We start from the raw sequence: 19298 nt of genomic DNA, 5'->3' as shown, positions 1-19298 counted from the left end.
AACTTAACATGAACCACTAGGGTCACATTTTATCTTGTATGATTTGCTCTACAAATACAAAGTTGTTTGGTTACTTCATTACTGACATACTATCAGGCTTTTTGATTATTTCATGCCTTAGGGTATTCCCAGAAGAGGCCAACAGTTAGAAACTCCATTAGTAGAAGTGTCTTCTCAAAAGACAAATACTACAACTAATAGCACAGCTAATACCAGCCTTCTGCATATAACAAAGCTAACAGTCTTCAAGGATGTCTTACAACGGAGGCAATTTTTAGGCCTTTTAGAAATTGCTAGGAGATTTGAAAATAACAGAAGTTACAGTATTAAAAAGAATATATTGTTTTTACAGTATATACTTGCCAAAAAAGTGAAATATTCAAAAGCATTTGGTAAAAACAGCACTTTGCATATTAGGTTGTTTGTAGGCTGATTTCTGAAAAATACCCTTTTTTTATAGCTACAACACAGCACCTGGAATAAATCGCATGTTGAGAGGTGGATTTTAGTTAAATTGTATTTTTCTGCCTTCACCACTACATAATATTTTCTGTATTATCACTACACATAGAATAAAAAATTACTCAGAGATGAAGTTGCATAACTCTCTCTTTTCTAGAGCCATATGAACCCTTGTAGGAAACAGGCTGCATTACACAAGTTCACAAAGTATTTGGAAATTTGCAGAAAGATGGCATGAGTCAAAAAACAAAACAGAAAACCCCAAACAAAAGCCAACAACTTTAAACTTAGTTTTTCTCACTTTTCTCTGGCAAACTTAGAGCACTAAAATATAGAAATAAACAGATTTTCATCTGAGATATGCCTGCATCTGACAAAAGGCATGCATCTGACACCAAGCATGTCATCCTGGCTGGAATGGGAAAGATTTAGTGAGTCCAAGATACTTCAGTCCAGGGTATGCTGCCAAGTACATAATCTCTGTAGACTTCAACACAACAAGTGGTGGGATATTTTTTCAGGCTCTTGCTTCTCCACTAATTTTAGTTTACCTGAGCATCTCCTCAGAATAGAAGTCTATTTAACCTCCAAGAAGTACCATTTCAGCCAAAAAGAGATACTGGATAATTACCCCGCATAGATAACATTGATGTCTTTCTATCCCAAGGAATTAATCCTTGACAGAATCACAGAAACAGCTCACATGGTTCAGTCCAAAACATTGGGGTTTTTTCCTCATTGCTGTATTGATTTTTATTTGGCTTGCTTGTTTTAGCAGTGATTGATAAAATGATGCATGGAAGGCAGTGGTCATGGCTGCTTTCTGAGAGCCCCCTAATGCTGCAAGATATGTAATATTAAAATTACTCTAAAAAAAAGTTTGATTCATCTTATCTTTGGGATGTAAAAATGTAACACCCAGTAGTTCCTAGCAGTCCAGACACAGCCTCAAGACTGTGGAATTACAAGCAGTAAGGAAATGGGGATAAGTGTAGAATTTAGATTGTTAACTCAAAATTAACAGCAGCACTCTCACCCAAGCAAAAGAAAAGGTGTCATTTTGAAGCCAAGAAAATTGGCTCCAAATTTTTCAGGACTTCACCATGACCACTAGAATCAGTTATGTGAAACCTCCTGGTTTTTACTACGATCTAGGCAAGACTAGGATAAGCACACACTTTCAAGTTCAGCACATTTATTTAGGAAGTAGCGCTTCGGTTTACATTAGTTTTAAGAACCTAAGTCCTTTAGAAATTGATTTATTTACACATTTATTGTTCCATCATCGGGTATATGGCATCTGATTTTTTAATTTTTTTTTAAAACAGCAGCAATTTAATGGGCTTCCAGTTTAATGAAAATGCTCTTAGTTTTTATCTGAAAAACAGACAAGAAAACAGTAAGAACAGGACAAATGCAACATTTTATTGTGAAGCTAAAGCTATGTGACTGCTCATCATGCTTTTTTACACTGCTTATTAGTAAAATGGTGTTCCAACATTTCAGAAAACATTCTTAAAAGAACAATGAAATAAAAGTGCTTCAAAACAACAAAATACAAATATTAACCCCATCCCAGACTGGAGTCGTCCAATATACTTAATGGGGGTGGGGTATGCTGTTCTGTCTCCACCTTTGGTTTTTGTCACTTTAATACATATTTCTGAAAAACACTGACTAGCCCTTCACATGAGTAAAAATTTGAATCATGTGGCATAAACAGTTTCTGTGTTCCCAGTCCCTTTGATGGGTGTGCGACTGTTAGATAAAGTACTTTATTCCCCACTTCTAATGGTAAAAAAACCTGCCTGAAAGGCTACTCCTGGCATCTTTGAGAACATGCCTGTATTAACCAACTACAAAGAACGCTGACCTTTTATCCTCAAAGCCGCTTCTCCGAAGAAAGGATTTTAAGAAGTGCATCTCATGAAGGCAAGGAAAGTCTTACAGCAAAACAAGGTTGATCACCACAGTTTCCAGAAATAATGTCAAACATTTGCAAATCAAAAGATCAGCCTCTGAAGAAGTGTTTAGCCAATATATTGAATCCACTGGAGGAGTGTATATCTTGTCAATTATTGCCAAACTCAGGAGGTAGTTATTGACAAGGTAAGAAGTTTCCACTATAAGACAGTTAACAAAGGAAAAACAGAATACACATTTCCCCATACTTCACAAAATGATTTTGTATTTTCAGGAAGTGACAGCTTAACTTCCTTGTCCTGTGGAACTATAGTTACAATATTTATAAGAAAAAATATTGAAAATTATAATGAAAGAAAAAGATTCTAGAATAAAATAACTCATCAATTGTTCATTTCTTAGGATGTCTGCAGATCATCCTAAACATGAAAATACACACAGGTCGGTAAGACAACATTCTTCAACGCTAAACAGCAGCTCAAGAGAAAATAATAATGTAACTGCCTGTAATTAGCACAATGACTGAGATAATTACTTGCGTTCACTACCTGCTTGCTACTCTTCATTCCATTTTCGATATCTGGTAGAAGTCCCCAACAACTAAAAACATCACAAAAGCTTGAGGCTGCCACAGACAATGGATGAAAATCAGGTTAAGATGCAGTAGGGCTGGACACCTCCCAAAGCTGCCACATGCAGAGGCATCACTGAAGCGCTGGAGTAGTTGGAGAAGCAGGTCTTAGGCACAGCTATGCATTATCCATGTCTTGGGTAGGAAAACACTGTGAAAATCTAGGGCATGAAGTCTCACCATAGGTGATTAGGGAAACTAAGGAGCATGCTGCTTTCCAGTTGCAGAACAGATGTCTCAGTTAAATTTGCTAGCATATCTGACTTCAATATTCCCAGCAAAAAGTACTTAAATTTCACAAGATGGACTTGACAGCAATGCCAAGCAATTTATTCTAAACCCGTTTGTTTAGAATAGAAAAAATACTATTTATTCTACACCAGAAGGTAAGGTTAATTGAGTTATATGTATAAAAACTGTCATTTTAAAAACATTTGAGAGAATCTAACAGTGAAACCAGCAATGGCCTCTAATTAATGCAGTGACAACACTCCTCAGTTTAGAGATCCCATTCTTCTCCATTTTAAAGTGTTACTATCACATTTATTATGTACTTAAAGTAAGTTGCAGGGCCATATTCAACAGAACTATATTAGCAGCTGACTGTCCAAAGCAGAGTCAGGTAAATGTCTCAGGGACAGAATGCCTATTTCTAATACACTAAACCCTGTAAAGTCTAAGAAATTAACAGGACAGAGAGACTTATATGTGCATAAATACCCTAATTTAATATTCTGTGTTGGTTTGTCTTAACCATAAGGACACAACCTGTACAGGTTTGGTGTAGTCTACAGAAAAGTCAACATTAGTAATGGGGACATCATAACACATAACGAATTGTCATTTTAAGTAGAAAGAGCATTCTACAGTGCTTGAGTTTTTCCCTCCTGTTATGCCAATAAAAGTAGCAACCTGCAGTCTGAGGAGACATTGTTCTTCCAATATGGAGAAAGACAAAAGGTGCTGCTCCTCCTTAATAAAAGCAGGAACCTGTTTAATAGAAGGAGAAAGATGTATAAAGAAAGTTGCTAAAAAACACAGGGAGCTTGGATTGGTTGGGTTTTTTTTTTCTCCCTCCAGTAACTGCTACACTTAAGGTCAGTAAAACACAGTTGCAGAAAGCCAGACAAGCTGCTTCCTAATCACCTCAAAAAAGTGGGTCAAGTCACTCATTAGCAGTGGGCAGATTCACCAAAAAAAAAAAAAAAAAAAAAAAAAAAAGGAAAAGACAGTTTAGAGAGCTAATGTAATACCAGTCTTTGCAAAGGTTAAAAGCACCCAAGCTGCTGTCCTGTGTATCTGAATTTAAGATACTGTATTAGAACAGAACTTGATTTTATGGAAAATATAGATGCAAAGTTCTATATATGTACTACAGACTTGGGAAATACAGGTAATTTGAGGTTTGGGCGGGGGGCATGGGGGGAGAGGGGTGTTTAGTAGGTTTTTTTGTTGGTTGTTTTACTCAGATCTGCTCTTATACACAGTTAATCCAACACAAAGACAAAATCACTGAGATGGGACAGGTAAAACGAGAAAGAAGATGCAAGATAAAGCCTTAAGAGGAACAGAATTATTCTTAAAAGACACTATTCAGAAAATAGCATAAGACAAGACATTTAAAGGAGATTTATGAACTAAACAGCACTTGGTCATGGGCTAAGAATCCAGCAGCTGTGGAGCAAACTGATGTTGCAGAACAAAGTTTTGTTCTTTTTACTGTGTTCCAGCACTAATTTATAGAGCTGTAGTTTACCCATTAAGCAGAAATCCGGTCATAATAGACAACCAAAAAGTAGTGCACAGACTCTCTTGACCTGAACTGGTTGCACAAAGCAGTGAAAGGGCTTTTCTTTCTGAAGTAGCAGCTTGTGATTCTGACCCTTTGTGCTGCATACTGGTGCTACTTTAGTAGATGGGAGCTTCTACCTCAACATTTCAGGTACCCATCACATGCCAATAAGTATGTATTTGAAATAAATAACCAGTATATCCCTCAAAATTAAGTGGAGGAAAACAAGAGGTTTGTAACAATCATTTAGGAACACTCAAAACCAAAGTAGGCGTCAAAGTTCTCATTTGCAAAGGATCTCAAGGAAAGGTTACAAAAGCTTTGGGAACAGAACAACCAAGGGTCTTTCTTAGCTGTAGCTATTTGGCAGATGCTAATACAATAGTAAGAGTCATGCTTAGCACTATGAAGTCTATTATAAGTGTGGATCAAGTCAGCCAGGAATCTCCAACAACACAGACAGTCTACTGAAGGCAGAACTAAGGCAAAGCAAGACATGAGATTTAAGAGTCCAAAATCTTTTAGCATTTCTCAGTTCTCCAGAAAAGTGAATCAGGGGATCAGAAGTCACATGTTTCATTCATGTCAGACATACATTTGAGAGAGTCCTATTCTTAGAAGGCTAGAAGTGGTTTGGTTAGACTACTTCAAAAGGCATACTAGTGTAACACAATCTTCTCTCATTTGATTGCTTTTAACCTTAAGATCAGTTAAAAGCATCTCTGGTTAAAAAAAAACCAAAAACAGAATCCCAAACATATTGCATTGTGCATTTCAGAAGTTCAACAATTTCTGCTTATTTAGTACTCAATACCACACAGTGAGCACAGAGTCCTCTACTAATACTGCATCTATCAGCTAGGGTTTTTTTTCATATATACATATAATATATTATTTAAAGTCAACTTTTAGGTGCGCAGTTCCAAAAAATAAGTTAAATGAAAAATTAAAAACAAATTTTCTGTTAAGACCAAAAGCAAAGAACACTTGTAACTCATTTTAATTAAAACAACAGTAAACAATATGCATTTTTGTAATATCACTATTGAGAGTTGTAAAAAAACCCAAAATCAACCAAACAAAAAACAACCCACAAACCTGCTTTAACAAGGAACTAGTGTTCTGCCTTGCAAATATCTGTGTTTAATCCATGTAGAACTTGTAAACAAGATGTTGGGCCTTTAGAAGTAAAGGCAAAGATGCTTTCCTTTATTACAGTATTTAAACGCTATCACTTAAGAGTTTGTTTTTTTAATAGCTTGTCATTTATATAATAAAAACAAGTATTTGTACAAAGATGCAGTTTCTCTTTAAAAAAGCAGATCAGTTGAGTGTTTCATACTTTAATATATAAACCTAAACATATGAAAGCTATAAAAACATTAAGGTGTGCCATGTATTAAACATGTAGCCTCATATTTTAATGCTTACATGTGGAGATTAAAAAAATTATCACAATGGAAATTTTACTTTCAATTATCATAAACAGACCAAATACAGAGTAGAAACACATCATTTCTGAAATCTGACAATTAGCATCACTCTCTCAAACATCAGCTGGGCTCAAGTTGTACACTATAAGCATAAGCTAACATTCTACCAATGGAAGCGTTACAAAATGCATTAAGAGAAAATACTGCCAGTAAATGAATATCTTAGTCTATTCTTTTATTTAGTTTTTTTTCTTTAAAGACAGTTTGAATTGGTTTTAAAGGGTTGGGTGGTTTTGCTGTTCTGCTATCAAAGGTCTTCTTTAAAACTGTTCTGTGAACAATACAGTCACATTACAATGAAACAAAAAGACAAATAATAACAGACCAGCTGCTTTTTACATTTTAATAATCATAATTCCCCAATGCTGTTCTTTCTATCTGCACAGGGAAATTGTTTTATTTGGCACATTAAGGATAAAAAAGTCAAAAACTGAACCAAAGTTTACAAACCTCCAATTGAACATCATTGTTCCATGTTAATTGTTCACCAATGTCATGGTAAAATTAAAAACAAAAAGCCACACACACAACATAGGGAAAAGGTCTTCCAATGATCAACATCATCAGAGCCTTGCAACTGAAACCATATACATATATTATTGTTCAAACCATAATCAGATTGCTAGGAATCTTATCTCAAGTCCTATTGTGCTCTTACTTACAGTGTGTAAATCCTCACTAAATGGCAAGGAGGCTTCGATGAAAACATTTCACATCGTATAATTTTTTCTTAATCTCAAGTTTCAATGCAGATACTTAAATATCTGTAAAGTCCTGTAAACTCTGGCTGCTTTCCAGTAGTCTGCACCAACTGCTTGCCAGGCAGCACTTTGTTTCACATCAAGTAGTGTTTCACACTGTGGTATCTCCAAAGTCCTTGTTCCAGCGAATATATGCTTCCAGCGTCTGAGGGCTCAAACTGCGCTTTATCTTCTTCAAAGACTCAGTGAAATCTGATAGTTTGATATTTCTCATCTAAACAGAAAATGAAAGACATCAGGATCATAAATGGTCTATGTACTTCGGTTTGTTCAAGAAGTACTTTAGTATTCACTTCTAACAAAGCATCTTGATGTAAGACAGAAATTTTTACAGTGAGAAGAGTCATTCACTGGAACAGCCTCCCCAGGGATGTGGCAGAGTCCCCACTGCTGGAGGTTCTGAAGATGTGATTGGACAGGGTGCTAAATAATCTCATCTGGGTTCTCTTTCCCACAAAAAGTTGGACCAGAAGGTCTTTAAAGGCCCCTTCCAACCTGGAGTGTTCTATGATTCTATGACCTGGTGCAAGAGTCTTGTAATTTAAGACTACCAGTATTTACCATTTTATTACCCTGGGTAATAGTAACATCTGTCTTGTTATTTAATAGCTCATGAGACTGTGATATTACTCCCTGTTTCACTAGGTGGTGTGAGCTGCTACATATGAGGGTAGCACAACAAATTATCACAGATGTTGTCAAGTTCTTGCAACAAATCCTTTCTGCTTTTCATAGCCTTAGCTGCAATCTCAAGCCAAACACAAAAAGCAACTGAGAAATTAAGTTTTGCTGCATTTTTCTCTACTTAATTGTGGTTTACACACACACTTCAACAGAAACTTTAGTACACAGGACCAACCTCTACCTTTTCTTTTGATGTTTACCGATGGTGACAAGCTTAATTATTTTTCTTAATGATGTTCACATTCCATGTGAATGAATGTAAGTATTATACATATACACACACAAATCTGTTCTACAACTCCTCATTCTCCTAAGTTAACCTGCTTTATGTAAATATGGGGTGGAGTGAGTAGAAACGATTTGACATAATACTTCTGAGAATGTTCTGGGGGAGTAACACTGTGAGAAAATAAAAGCCAGGCTTCTGACAGCATCTAACTGGTAACAGACATTGCAGTTCAGTGTGAAGGAAAAGACAGGACAGTCAGCTGAAATGAAGATCAATAAAGACTTGCTATCAGAAAAAGAGATGCTCTTAAGCCTGATAACCAACAAACAACACAGATGTCCTCAAACATCTGAGGACAGATCTTGTATTCAGTCACTATTTCTACAGAATTCTCTTTAATGAAGAAGTGATCAAAAATGATAATAACCTCCAAAATTATCTTAGGTATTTTGTATGATACTATGTGTAAAAAAAAAAAGGGTCCTTAAAAGTTTCTAGTGAGCATGCACTTTATTCAGAGGTGAAAACACAACTGCTGGTACATCTTACCTCACTGGCAGACATGTTCTTCACCTGTTCGGGTTTTAATTCTGTAAAAATAAAAGATCAGTGAGTTTCGTAAGAACAACTTTCATCACTTCTGACAAATAAAACATGTTAAAAGCACTTTTAATCTGGAAAAAAACCCTGCAGGTAAATATTATATCTTTCTGCCTCAACATAATCTCCTGTACAGAAAGGTACATGGTGGTTTTGCCTCCTTCTTCCCCATTTATCAGCTCCTCAACCAGGCTGCTCCCCCACTCAGCCACTGCAGATGCAGTACAAAGCAGTAGCAGAATTACTCCTTCCTCCTAAAGTATGGGAAGCAGCACATCAGCTAACAGAGCTTACCTACCCTCGTATCATTCCTGGTACCCAGAACTGCCCTACTCAGTTTCAGGAAACAGTCAGCCAAAAACACAGAAATAAAATCAGGCAGGGCATACTGGAGTGTGTCTTGCCCTATGCTGCCCTTGTGGGATCTAATCCTTCCCATATCATTCACCATTTTACCTTTTTTTTTTCTCCTTTACTTGCAATGCTGTTATGGTATCAACATATTACAGCAAACATTTTGCTCTGAGGGTGCAAGAAAAATAATCTAGGCAGGACTGGCAAGGCTGACATTGAAAAACATCTTAAAAAACAAATTGTGTTATATGGAAGCCAGGAGCAGGTGGAAGAAAGACGTAACACAACATTTCATTGTCTCTTCTCGAAATGGACTTTAGTGTGAAGTGAGTTATCAGCAAAGTAAAGCCTGCATACCTAAATGCATACACTATTAATTCCACCACTCTAAATAAATATATTCAAATTCTTAGGAGATATGATGTCTCTTATAAGAGCCATTTAATGCAATTCTGTTTCCAGTTATTATGCAGGATTTTGGAAGATGTGCCTTACAATCTCAACAGCTGAAAGAAAATGTGTAGAAAACATTACTTTCCAACAGCTGCTTTCAAAAAGATAGTGCACTGGCAAAACTGCATGCTATAGGATTTTTGACTAAATTAAAAGAATAAGAAAACAAACACACCCACAAAACATGCACAGACCTCTCCTCCCCAGCTATCATTTAAGAGGGTTGCAATAACACATAATATTACAGAACTGATACTACAGAACCCTTCTGCTCTGCCTGCCTTTAGTACCTTTCTGTTGGGTAGGACGATATGGCTGCAAACAGAAAGCTAATATCAAATCTTCACAATCTTTTCTTCACAAAAGCCCCACTACTGATTTCCACTAAACAAAATCAGCCCCTTCAGATGTGGCTACTGGACACATAATAACTAGCTAGTGGAACAGAGAGAACATAGAGAGGGAATGTTGGACAAAACCATCCGCATTAAAATTGTTTTTTTCAAAGCTGGAAATGTCAGATGAAGAACAAACACTTAAAACTCTATTTGAGTCTCAACTATCATCTGGATCACAATTCCACTTTAAGAAGACTGAAAAATAAAAGCAGCTATGCCATTCAAACTGTATGTAAAAAGAACCTCACAAAATTGCTTGTTTCAGTTTTCCTTCCTTTAAAGTTGAAAGAGATTTGCGCCCTTAATCAAGACAAATAATGCAATCAGAGACTGCTATTCAAGTAATAATTTAGATAAAACAGAACTGACACCAACCTCAGAAAGACATACTAGTTAAAAGTCCCATAAACCTTCAAGAAACACTTCACCCTGCTTTCCTCCTAAGAGACAAGAATGGTCCTGTTTCACATGGTGAAGAGTTTTGTGTAAGGGAAGTCTTATAAAGATGCTATTATGAAAACTAGACTAAAATCCAATGTGAAAAGTTTAATTTCAGAAGTTTAAGAATTATAAAGATGTAAGAAAATATCTCTAATCTCAGGGCAATAAGTTTGTTCAAAACCTAAATAAAAATCTATACAGCTTACCTCGAATGGGGCCCAGGGCTGCATCCTTTGCTAATGCAGTTAGGTCACTTCCAGAGTATCCATCTGTCATTCTTTGTTAAAGTAAAAAGTGGGGGAAAGGAGGGGAAAAGAAAAAAATAAACACCTGCTTTAAACTGTATAAATATAATTGCAGGTAATTAAAATGTTACCTACTCAGAAGAAGTATTACTTTGATGTTATTTTGCAAGTAAATAAATCAGAAGTGAATTTTAGTTAAGTGACCTATATTTAAGTCTTTCCTAGATTAAGTTTAAAGTACTTCAAGTCCCAAATAACATTCTAGAAAAAGCAAAAAGGTAGCAACCAGTTTGGATTTGTAGATAAAAACTAATTTCAAGCACATTTACTATTTCTGTTATGAGAACTCCCTACCACTAGTTTATCAACATTTGTCAAATTAATATCAAACCAAACCTCAACTGTTCTGTACTCTTTCAGCCTGATCAGCACAATGAGAGAACCCAATACCACACATTAAATATGATGTGATATGAAGTGAACTGAAAGGAGGATAAATTCTGATATCTACTGGGGTTTGGTTTTTTGTTTTTATTATAAAACTGGCAGTCATACAAATCATCCAAATCTTCAGAACTACAAGGTAGGGGGTAAAAATATTCAATCCAAGGAGCCAATCTCTGTGGGAGCTTTTCCAGAATTATATTTAATATTCAAGTTAACCGATTAAATACTTTGCAGAAAAAAGGTCTCCACTAAAGCAGGAAGCCATCAATACATCATGCCAACATAAATGAAAAGTAGTAGTACAGGTTACCTAAAGGAAAATTTCAAAACAACAAAACCCCCACCCTTGTAGAGCAGCGGTTAGCTGCAGCAACAAGAGTTTAGTCTTATGAAGATCATTAAGTCTGTTTATAGAAAAAGTTGCAGAGGAGCAAAGGAACACAAAATCATGAAGGAGGTTAAATACCTATTTCTTTCAAAACAAAGAAAGATGGAAAACAAAGCAGGCAGGACCCTCACCTTTTATATTTTCTCAAAACCCTTTAAAAAAAGGTGTACTTAAGCTGCACTTGTAATGTAGTTCATAAATTTGCAGTTAGAATACAAGACACTGTCTTTTTCCTCCAGTTAGCTATTACTGCAGCCTAAATGAGGCCTGAGCTAGCAACCTTCAAGTACAGAGAGAATATGTTCAGTTGGATTACACATCAACCTTTGTAATATTACTAAGAGCCTGACAAATGCTACATACAAGACTGTACTCATGTCCTGTGTACTACCACAAACAGGAACAAAAACTAAAGTACATCCACTTGCATATTTTTGCTATCTCACACTTTGTTTTGATTCTTTCTTGCCCTAGGTGCTCTACCTGCTTTTTAGTCTAACTTCTTTCATACCTATTATTAGATTTAGGTGACTAAAAGCCGTAGTGTGTCAATCTTAATGATGAAAAACATAAGCCAACTCATTTTCCCAATCGAATATGAAAGTGAAAAGAATCTAAAACTATCCAGTGCTTGCTCTGCTATGTTGGTAATACATTCAACAAACCTAGCAATGGACCACCACAGAAAAGTTAGTTCTGATTTGAAATGGATGGCAAGTGCAAAATTGGTCCTGCCTGTTTGCATCAGGGAGGAGAGCTGGACTGCCTGGGGGATGGGTGGAGAAGCAGCCCCCCCCTCCTCCTCGAAGGAAACCACTCATGAGCATGTTTCAACACCAGAAACCTGACTGGGTGTGTGTGTATACATACATACATATAAATATATATGCACTTTCATACAGCTTGACAGGAAACCATCTTCCCAAAATGCATGTAATTCATGTTGTCACTATCTGATGATTTACCTCAGTTACATCTGGAATTAATAAAACAGTCTGATGAGTATATTTATTCAGTATAACTACAAAACACTTACCTAGCTAGTTGAGCCAACTCTTTTTGGGTCAGTGGACTTCCTTGTTTACTTAGGAGATTTTTTAGTAAAATCAATCTTGTCTAAAAGAAGATACAATTATCAGATGTAAAACCCATTTTCACGGTACACTTAAAATTGTGTTGCAAGAACAAAATTACATGTTTGTCAGTTTGACTTTTGTGCTTCACCAGTTTAAACTTGCCTTTAGTGCTTTTGTGATTAGACTGTACACTATCATCTCTTCAGGAGGAGAGATAGGGACTGGATAATAACAAGATCAAGGGTCTAACTACTCCAAGAATAATACATAAGAATCCTCATCAAAAGTCCTGATCTGCTGTTGAGGTGAAAAACATTAAGAAAATTACTTTAATCTTTTGCAGTAAACACTCTCCTCCAGCCAACCAACTGTGCTCCTGCAAGTCCCACTTCAGACTTGTCCATGCCTGCCAGTAAGTAAGCAACGCCTCACTAACCAAGACATACTGAGTAGCTACTACCAGATTTGCTACTAGCATGAGTTTAAAAAAACAAAAAAGCAAACACTTAAAATAGTAGCCAGAATTAAAGCACAGTGCATATGGTCAAGCTGGGCCAGAGGTTAATTCACAGAACTGTAATCACCCACGAGGGCAAGCTAATTGCTTATAAATATATCTTATAGTATTTTTTTATTAAAATTGATCTGAAAATAAGAAATAGGAATGGAAAACAATACTTACTTCTTCATTTGGTAAAGATACATATACCCGTTTGGTGAATCGTCTGGGAGAAAAAACAAACAAAAAACCCTCCATACATATACACACACACAAACACACACTTTCATAACTTTTGGCACGTACAGATCTAACATTTGGTTTGGTAACTGTCAAAAATTTAACTTCCATTATCAAATTGTAAAGCTTAGAACTACAGATTTTAAAAAAACCAGCACCAACAACCAAACAAAAAATAGGCACAAGCTACTGGCATCACCTTACTCTTATCTGAAGTTGTAAGACTCCTCCCAGAGAGGAAACACTCTAAAGGTAGAAATACCAGTGACTAGCAGTAACAAAATGAAGCATCTCTTCATTGTACACAAAAAGTCTTTGGAATCATTTGAACAGACAGTGCTGACATATCTATTTTCCTCAATCAAGAATGAAAAGAGAATAAAGTATGAGTGCTTTTAGCAAAAAGTCCTAAGGCAAATCTACAGGAAGATCTGTAATTGCATGGGACATCAGAAGTCCAGTATTCACAGAGAAGGAATACTGGATTTCGTCAGTCAATTTTTTTCCTTCACTTTGCCATTAAGATCCAAGTAATAAAAGAGCAACACATATGCAAGAAATTTAAAAAGCACTGACTTGATCTCAACAGGTACTGCTGTTTCAATTCAAGGCCATCATGACTGTGCAGATGTATCCCAAAACAGAAGAATAAAGCATCTCTGAGAGGTTAAATAATTTAACCTTGCTTCTACTTATTCCAAAACTTCACCGAGACACTAAGTAGCAAAACCTGTTCTTCATAATGAACATCATATTACTATATTCAAAAAAAGGAAGAGACATTTTGATACCTGAGGACAGCATCATCAAGCTCCTGAGGCCTGTTTGTTGCTCCCATCACAAGTATTCTGTCCTCTCCAGAAGACTGCACCTGTATAATGTAGGAAGGCAAGACAGATTTCAGTTTACACAGTTTACTGTAAGTAGTAATAAAATAAAAAGCAGTTGGAGACTTGCAATGTATTCAGTACACTGATGGGATCTTAATACATGTGCTTTTTTCCCCCCATTAAGTTATCTTTAAAATATTCTCAGATAAATGTAAAGGCAAACTAGAAAAAAGAAAAAAAGGGAAAAAAAGAAAAAAACAAGAGGGAAAAGAAAGGGAGAAGAGACAGAGAGAGAGAAGAGACAGAGAGACAGAGAGAGAAGAGAGAAAAGAGGAGAGAGAAAAGAGAGAGGAAAAAAAGAAAGAAAAAGAAAAAAAAGAAAAAATAATGTAAACATGGGACACTATGATACTATGCCCAAGTCATATTGCTTGACAAGTCTTGCTGGAGAAACCTGAGACTATAAAAGGCACTCAAAAGTTTAGTCATTCAGAGATAATTACGTTTTAAAAGCCAGAGACTTTCTACTGTTCTAGTTTTAACACCAAACAGTGTTTTGAAGCCTACAGAGGGAGAATCAAAACTTTAAAGTATAGCTGGAACCACTACACCAGATCAGAGATTCATCTAACACAGGTCTCACAAGAATCTGGGAATCAAAATGAGAAGCTATTCAATAGCAGAAAGATACAACCAATTTCCCTCCCAATTCACTCAATTGCAAGACTTGATTTTATACCCAATAAGAGGGAGACTTATAGCTTCCACACCTTGGAGAAAACTTCTGGGTGTCAGACACATTATTCACCTGGTGTCCAATTCTTCATAGACTTGAGTTCACTGCTACCTTACCAAGTTCAAAAGGTTCCACAAAAATATTGTATGATATAGTTACACCTTAATGCAAAGTCTGCTAACTTAATATTTATGTTTAATTTGTCCTTTTCATTCTAAGCGAAAACTGTGTGTGTGTCTGTTATCATTTCTGCATGTCATTGTCACATTGTCCTGATTCATCAGTTTTGGAGTTTTTCCCAATCTTGTTGTCTCTCCATATAGTTATCTTCTCCTCCTGTACCTCATTACTATTGCTTCATCACTGAAGCAATATTCCACTGTGCTAATGGAACATAAACTAAATTTATTCAATACCAGAAAACAGTGCTGTGTGACAGAAAAATATTCTGATACTCATTTGTGTGTGTGTGCCACTCTGAAGCCCAATTCTTCTTTCTGGATAATGCATACATGTTATTAAATATATTCTTACTGTACCCTGTCTTCTCTAGCTCACAGTGCCAAGAAAAATGCTCAACTCTCCCTAACCCTCAAATGTCCCGCCTGCTCCGTAAGAACATTTGTCCTCACAGCTCCTTTATTATTGCCATTTGTTATCCTTTCTCCTGTGTGCATCATTCTTCAACCCATTATTTCAGCTCATGTCTAGATTACTGCCTTAAACTTCAGATTGAGTTTTCCAGAATACCACAGTAAGAAGGTAAAAGATTAACAGCAACTGAAAAAAGGAGGGAGACAGAGCTAAGCCCCCAGCAGCCAAATCTTTTGTACTTGATCTATAGCTTGTACTGGCACCCACTACATCAGCCAATTCAGCTAAATCAAACAATACCCAAGACTAAATACTTACACCATCAAATGCTATTAAAAATTCTGTTTTTAAACGCCTGCTGGCATCATGTTCACCTTCTCGTCTTTCACACAAAAGGCTATCAACTTCATCTAAAAAACAAAGAAATACATCTTAATTAAGGATACAACATCAAAGTCTTCATATTTGCCTAAGTTCTTTTGCTAACACAGGGCTCCATAAGAGAGATCGGATCTTTATTTCTTAGGAGACAGCTTGTGTAATGTGTTGTCCTTTGAATATGTAATACCAAGCACAAAGGAGAGGAAAAAAAGTCTTGCTGAAAAACTGGAGGATAAGCAAAACCCATTTTCATGTTTGAAGTTTAATACATAAATGGACTTACTCTGTAGAGTCAGCACAGTATTTGTGGTTCTGAGGGCATTTCTTCGCACTATTAACACCAATTAAATAACAGAACAGTAATTTAACATGCTCTATTATGGAACAACTGATAAACCACAAGGTCACATCTGAGATACTTGTCCTGCAGTGCAGAATTACCCAAAAGAAATTTACCCAAATATTCCAATTTAATAAGATTATTTAAGAAAATAAACAAAAGTCAACATTTAAGCTCTTACCAATAAAAATTATAGAAGGCTGAAGTTCTCTGGCTACAGCAAATAGAGCACGCACCAGCTTCTCCCCTTCGCCAACCTAAAACAATAATAAATTGGTTTTGGAGGGAGTTTAGAAAGTTTTTACTACAAGACAGACATACAAGCAGCCTACAGAAAATCTTGCTGATAGCCTGTCACACTCAGTCCATTTATACACACTCAAATTATCACTAGTTCAGTATTGCATAGGTCTTAAAAGAAACATTTCAACTTCACTTATGATCACAATTCAGTTAACTGTCAAGAAATTTTGGTGCCTAAATTAAGAGAGTTAAAGGGAGCTAGGACCCACTTAATTTACTTTTTAAAGAAAAAATACTCCGCAAACACTCATCAACAGGACAGTCAGGGTCATCCTCAAGTGCAAAAACCTTTGACATTAATTTATCACAAGCCCAAACTGAAATTTTTTACATCACAAGTCACTTTTTAAAAACTATGCTCACTACAGGCTAAGAGGTCACCAAGGACTCAGACATCTCTAGCTTTCTCAAGCCCAAATTACAGCATGTGTGTTTTCAGATCAGTATAATTTACAGCTGCTACTTACGTATTTCGAAGTTAGGCTCGCTGCACTTATATTAAAGAAAGTAGCATTTGATTCTGCAGCAACTGCCTTGGCCTAGGAGGAGGGGGAAAAAAAAAGTACTTTTTGAAACATCACAATGAAGATAGTTCTCTCCTTCTGTAGCAAGCATTCATGGCCTGATTGATGGTTTTGAAAAACCCTATTTTTTCAAAGAGAACAGCTTGTAAATGGTACAGAAAACTTCTGTACAGGCCACTTACAAATAAGAACAGATAAGCAGGCAAACCACTAGAGAAGTTTCCAGACCCCCTTAGACTTCTCTAATTACATTTATTCCATAGCCAAGTACAACTTGCTTACTAAAGAATACAAGTCCCCAACACTTTTCAATTTATCCTGAGTAGACATTTGAATCAACTTTACCACTCGGGTGGTAATTTAAGGCAGCAGTTGGATCAAATCACATTAAAAGTTAAGGTGGTTTTTTTTCCTCCTTATCCTATCTATACAAAAACTAGCTTTCCTGAAATACAATCAGTTCAGTCAGAATGCTCATTCAGACTACCTTCTTCAACAGTTTCACCATATTCAAGTAATTATGATTGTCTGGTTATACAGTTTAATTTTAGTGATCAGCAGTTATGTTCCAGCATGCAAAACACAACAGAGGAGCCTAAGTGGGTTCCTCAACATTCACACTCCTGCACTTCAGAGCTGATCCAGCTTCAGTGCCAGCAAAGAGAGTATGCAGCTGCAGCCATGCCATGTGATGCAGGACAATGTGCCCAGCTCAGCTGCATCAGGACACTCAATGCTCCCTGGCTGATGCACAGCCATTTCACTCCAGTTCCCCAAATCTAGTACATCAGGCTGAGAAAACAAGCTGCAGCCAGACAGTTCAACAGCCCTTACACTCTTTGCATATCAGTGCGTGAGACAATCCCCTTTCTTGCTACTGTGCTCCCTCCCCATTTTCAAAATGTATTTCTCCATAAAATTCACTGTTAAGAACAATTTTGCATTTTTGTCTATAAAATGACACCATAATACATACTCAAGAATATACAGTTTATTACCACACGAGCCAAACTAAAAGCCACCCTTCCTGGTTACATTTTAAGCCCACCAACTCATGCATGAAGTAATTTTCTCACCAACATTGTCTTCCCATTTCCTGGTGGGCCAAACAGCAATAAACCACGTGCAGGAGCTCTTAGACCTGTAAACAACTGAAAAGTACATCATTGTAAGTTATCTTCAAAGACTTAAATAAAATGTGGCTTTGCCTTTGTAAGAAAATGGTCTAAGACTGAGGAATGGCTCATTAGTGCGGTGCTTTTAACAGTAGCAGTGCCACAACAGTACAGGTTTCCAGAGAGCTATGCTCTCTGTTACTAACTTGACCTAACGCATGCCACTACTGTTTCCCACACAACAGTTAAATTACATTACGATTGTTCTGTGCATGGATGCACTGTGAAAGTAGTTTAAAACACTGTCCACAAGACAGACTAGCCTATCAAGTTTAAAGCATCAATTCCATTTACAAAGGAGGTAATACAGGTGTGTAGTAGGAGAGCTAAAGCAATGTTCCTACAAACTCCATATGGAAGAACTCCTTCATCTTTCTTTTTTTTATTAAATGAAACTTGAGAAGACAAGCTTTCAACGAAACTATTTAGAATATTACTTAACAACCACCTACTCCCTCTATGTGCTACTGATAGTCATCTCCTCCCTCTCACTTTGCACTGGCTTCATCTTTCCTACACTATAAAATAGCACCAATCACGTATCAGCACAGCAAGCAAGTGTAAAAATTCTCATAGAGTACATATCTTTTAGTTATTATTGTTGCCTGTCTTCTCCAGCGCTTTGTCTTTACCCCTTTCCTCAAAAGTTTCAGAGTTCCTTTTCTGGTCTCACACTCACCCGTCCCTTCCACGTTCTAATAATTCCACCAAACAAGTAAAAGGAAAAGTAGGGAATCTCTCGTATATACATCCCATGTCTAAATAGCTCTGTCAGGAGGCATTTCTTTCCACAATATCCACAAAAACAAATAGCTCCATTACCAGTGTTGTATTTCTACCATGACTAACATGCATTTTCTCTGTTATTTCATCATCCACAGCATTTTGTTTGTGCTTGACTCTGATCACTAAAAGTGGTTACCCGGCTATTCACTAAGTGAACGCTCCAGTGTTTCTGCTTTCCATGCTGCATACCACCGTGTGCATTTTCTGTCTGATTCCTTTTGTTTGAAATCATTCTTTGGAAGTTCACGTAGCCCAGACCAAATCTGTAACTTCCTCACCTTGATCATCACCTGCACAGTTCAGCTGCAACTACCATTTATCACCAAGACACATTAAGCTTTTCAGGTTTTGCTAACCGACTAATCATGGTCTGAACCAATTGCTACCATTCCACTAGCATCTTACTGCTGAAATGACTGCAGCCTGTATTTTCTGTTTATGCACCTCAACTCTTGCTCCCCTACAAAAATACCATTAATTGGCTTGTTAAACGTGAATTTGAGTTCAAAACTC

General features: G+C 36.6%; 1 protein-coding gene across 6 annotated transcripts in view; it reads right to left on the bottom strand.

Moving 5' to 3' along the window:
- Positions 1-1640: 1640 nt before the first annotated feature.
- SPAST (spastin) overlaps positions 1641-19298 on the bottom strand; it is a 39491-nt gene continuing 21833 nt past the window's right edge. For 5 of the 6 annotated variants that reach the window (XM_051783331.1, XM_051783333.1, XM_051783332.1 and 2 more), the window contains 10 exons: positions 17901-17975; positions 16768-16839; positions 16179-16254; positions 15595-15686; positions 13908-13987; positions 13060-13102; positions 12338-12417; positions 10428-10498; positions 8525-8565; positions 1641-7276 (listed from right to left, as the gene is read on the bottom strand). In XM_051783331.1, coding sequence (XP_051639291.1) covers positions 7154-7276; positions 8525-8565; positions 10428-10498; positions 12338-12417; positions 13060-13102; positions 13908-13987; positions 15595-15686; positions 16179-16254; positions 16768-16839; positions 17901-17975 — 753 coding nt within the window. In that variant the 3' untranslated portion in view covers positions 1641-7153. The remainder of the gene's footprint in view (positions 7277-8524; positions 8566-10427; positions 10499-12337; positions 12418-13059; positions 13103-13907; positions 13988-15594; positions 15687-16178; positions 16255-16767; positions 16840-17900; positions 17976-19298) is intronic. The other variant, XR_007903905.1, reaches the window with a different exon arrangement.

The sequence above is a fragment of the Manacus candei genome, unplaced genomic scaffold, assembly GCF_025592945.1.
Source record: "Manacus candei isolate 608988 ecotype Guabito, Panama unplaced genomic scaffold, ASM2559294v1 h1tg000017l, whole genome shotgun sequence".
NCBI classification, from domain to species: Eukaryota; Metazoa; Chordata; class Aves; order Passeriformes; family Pipridae; genus Manacus; species Manacus candei.
Note: the sequence above shows the minus strand (reverse complement) of the source record. Positions and strands in the feature narration are given on the sequence as shown.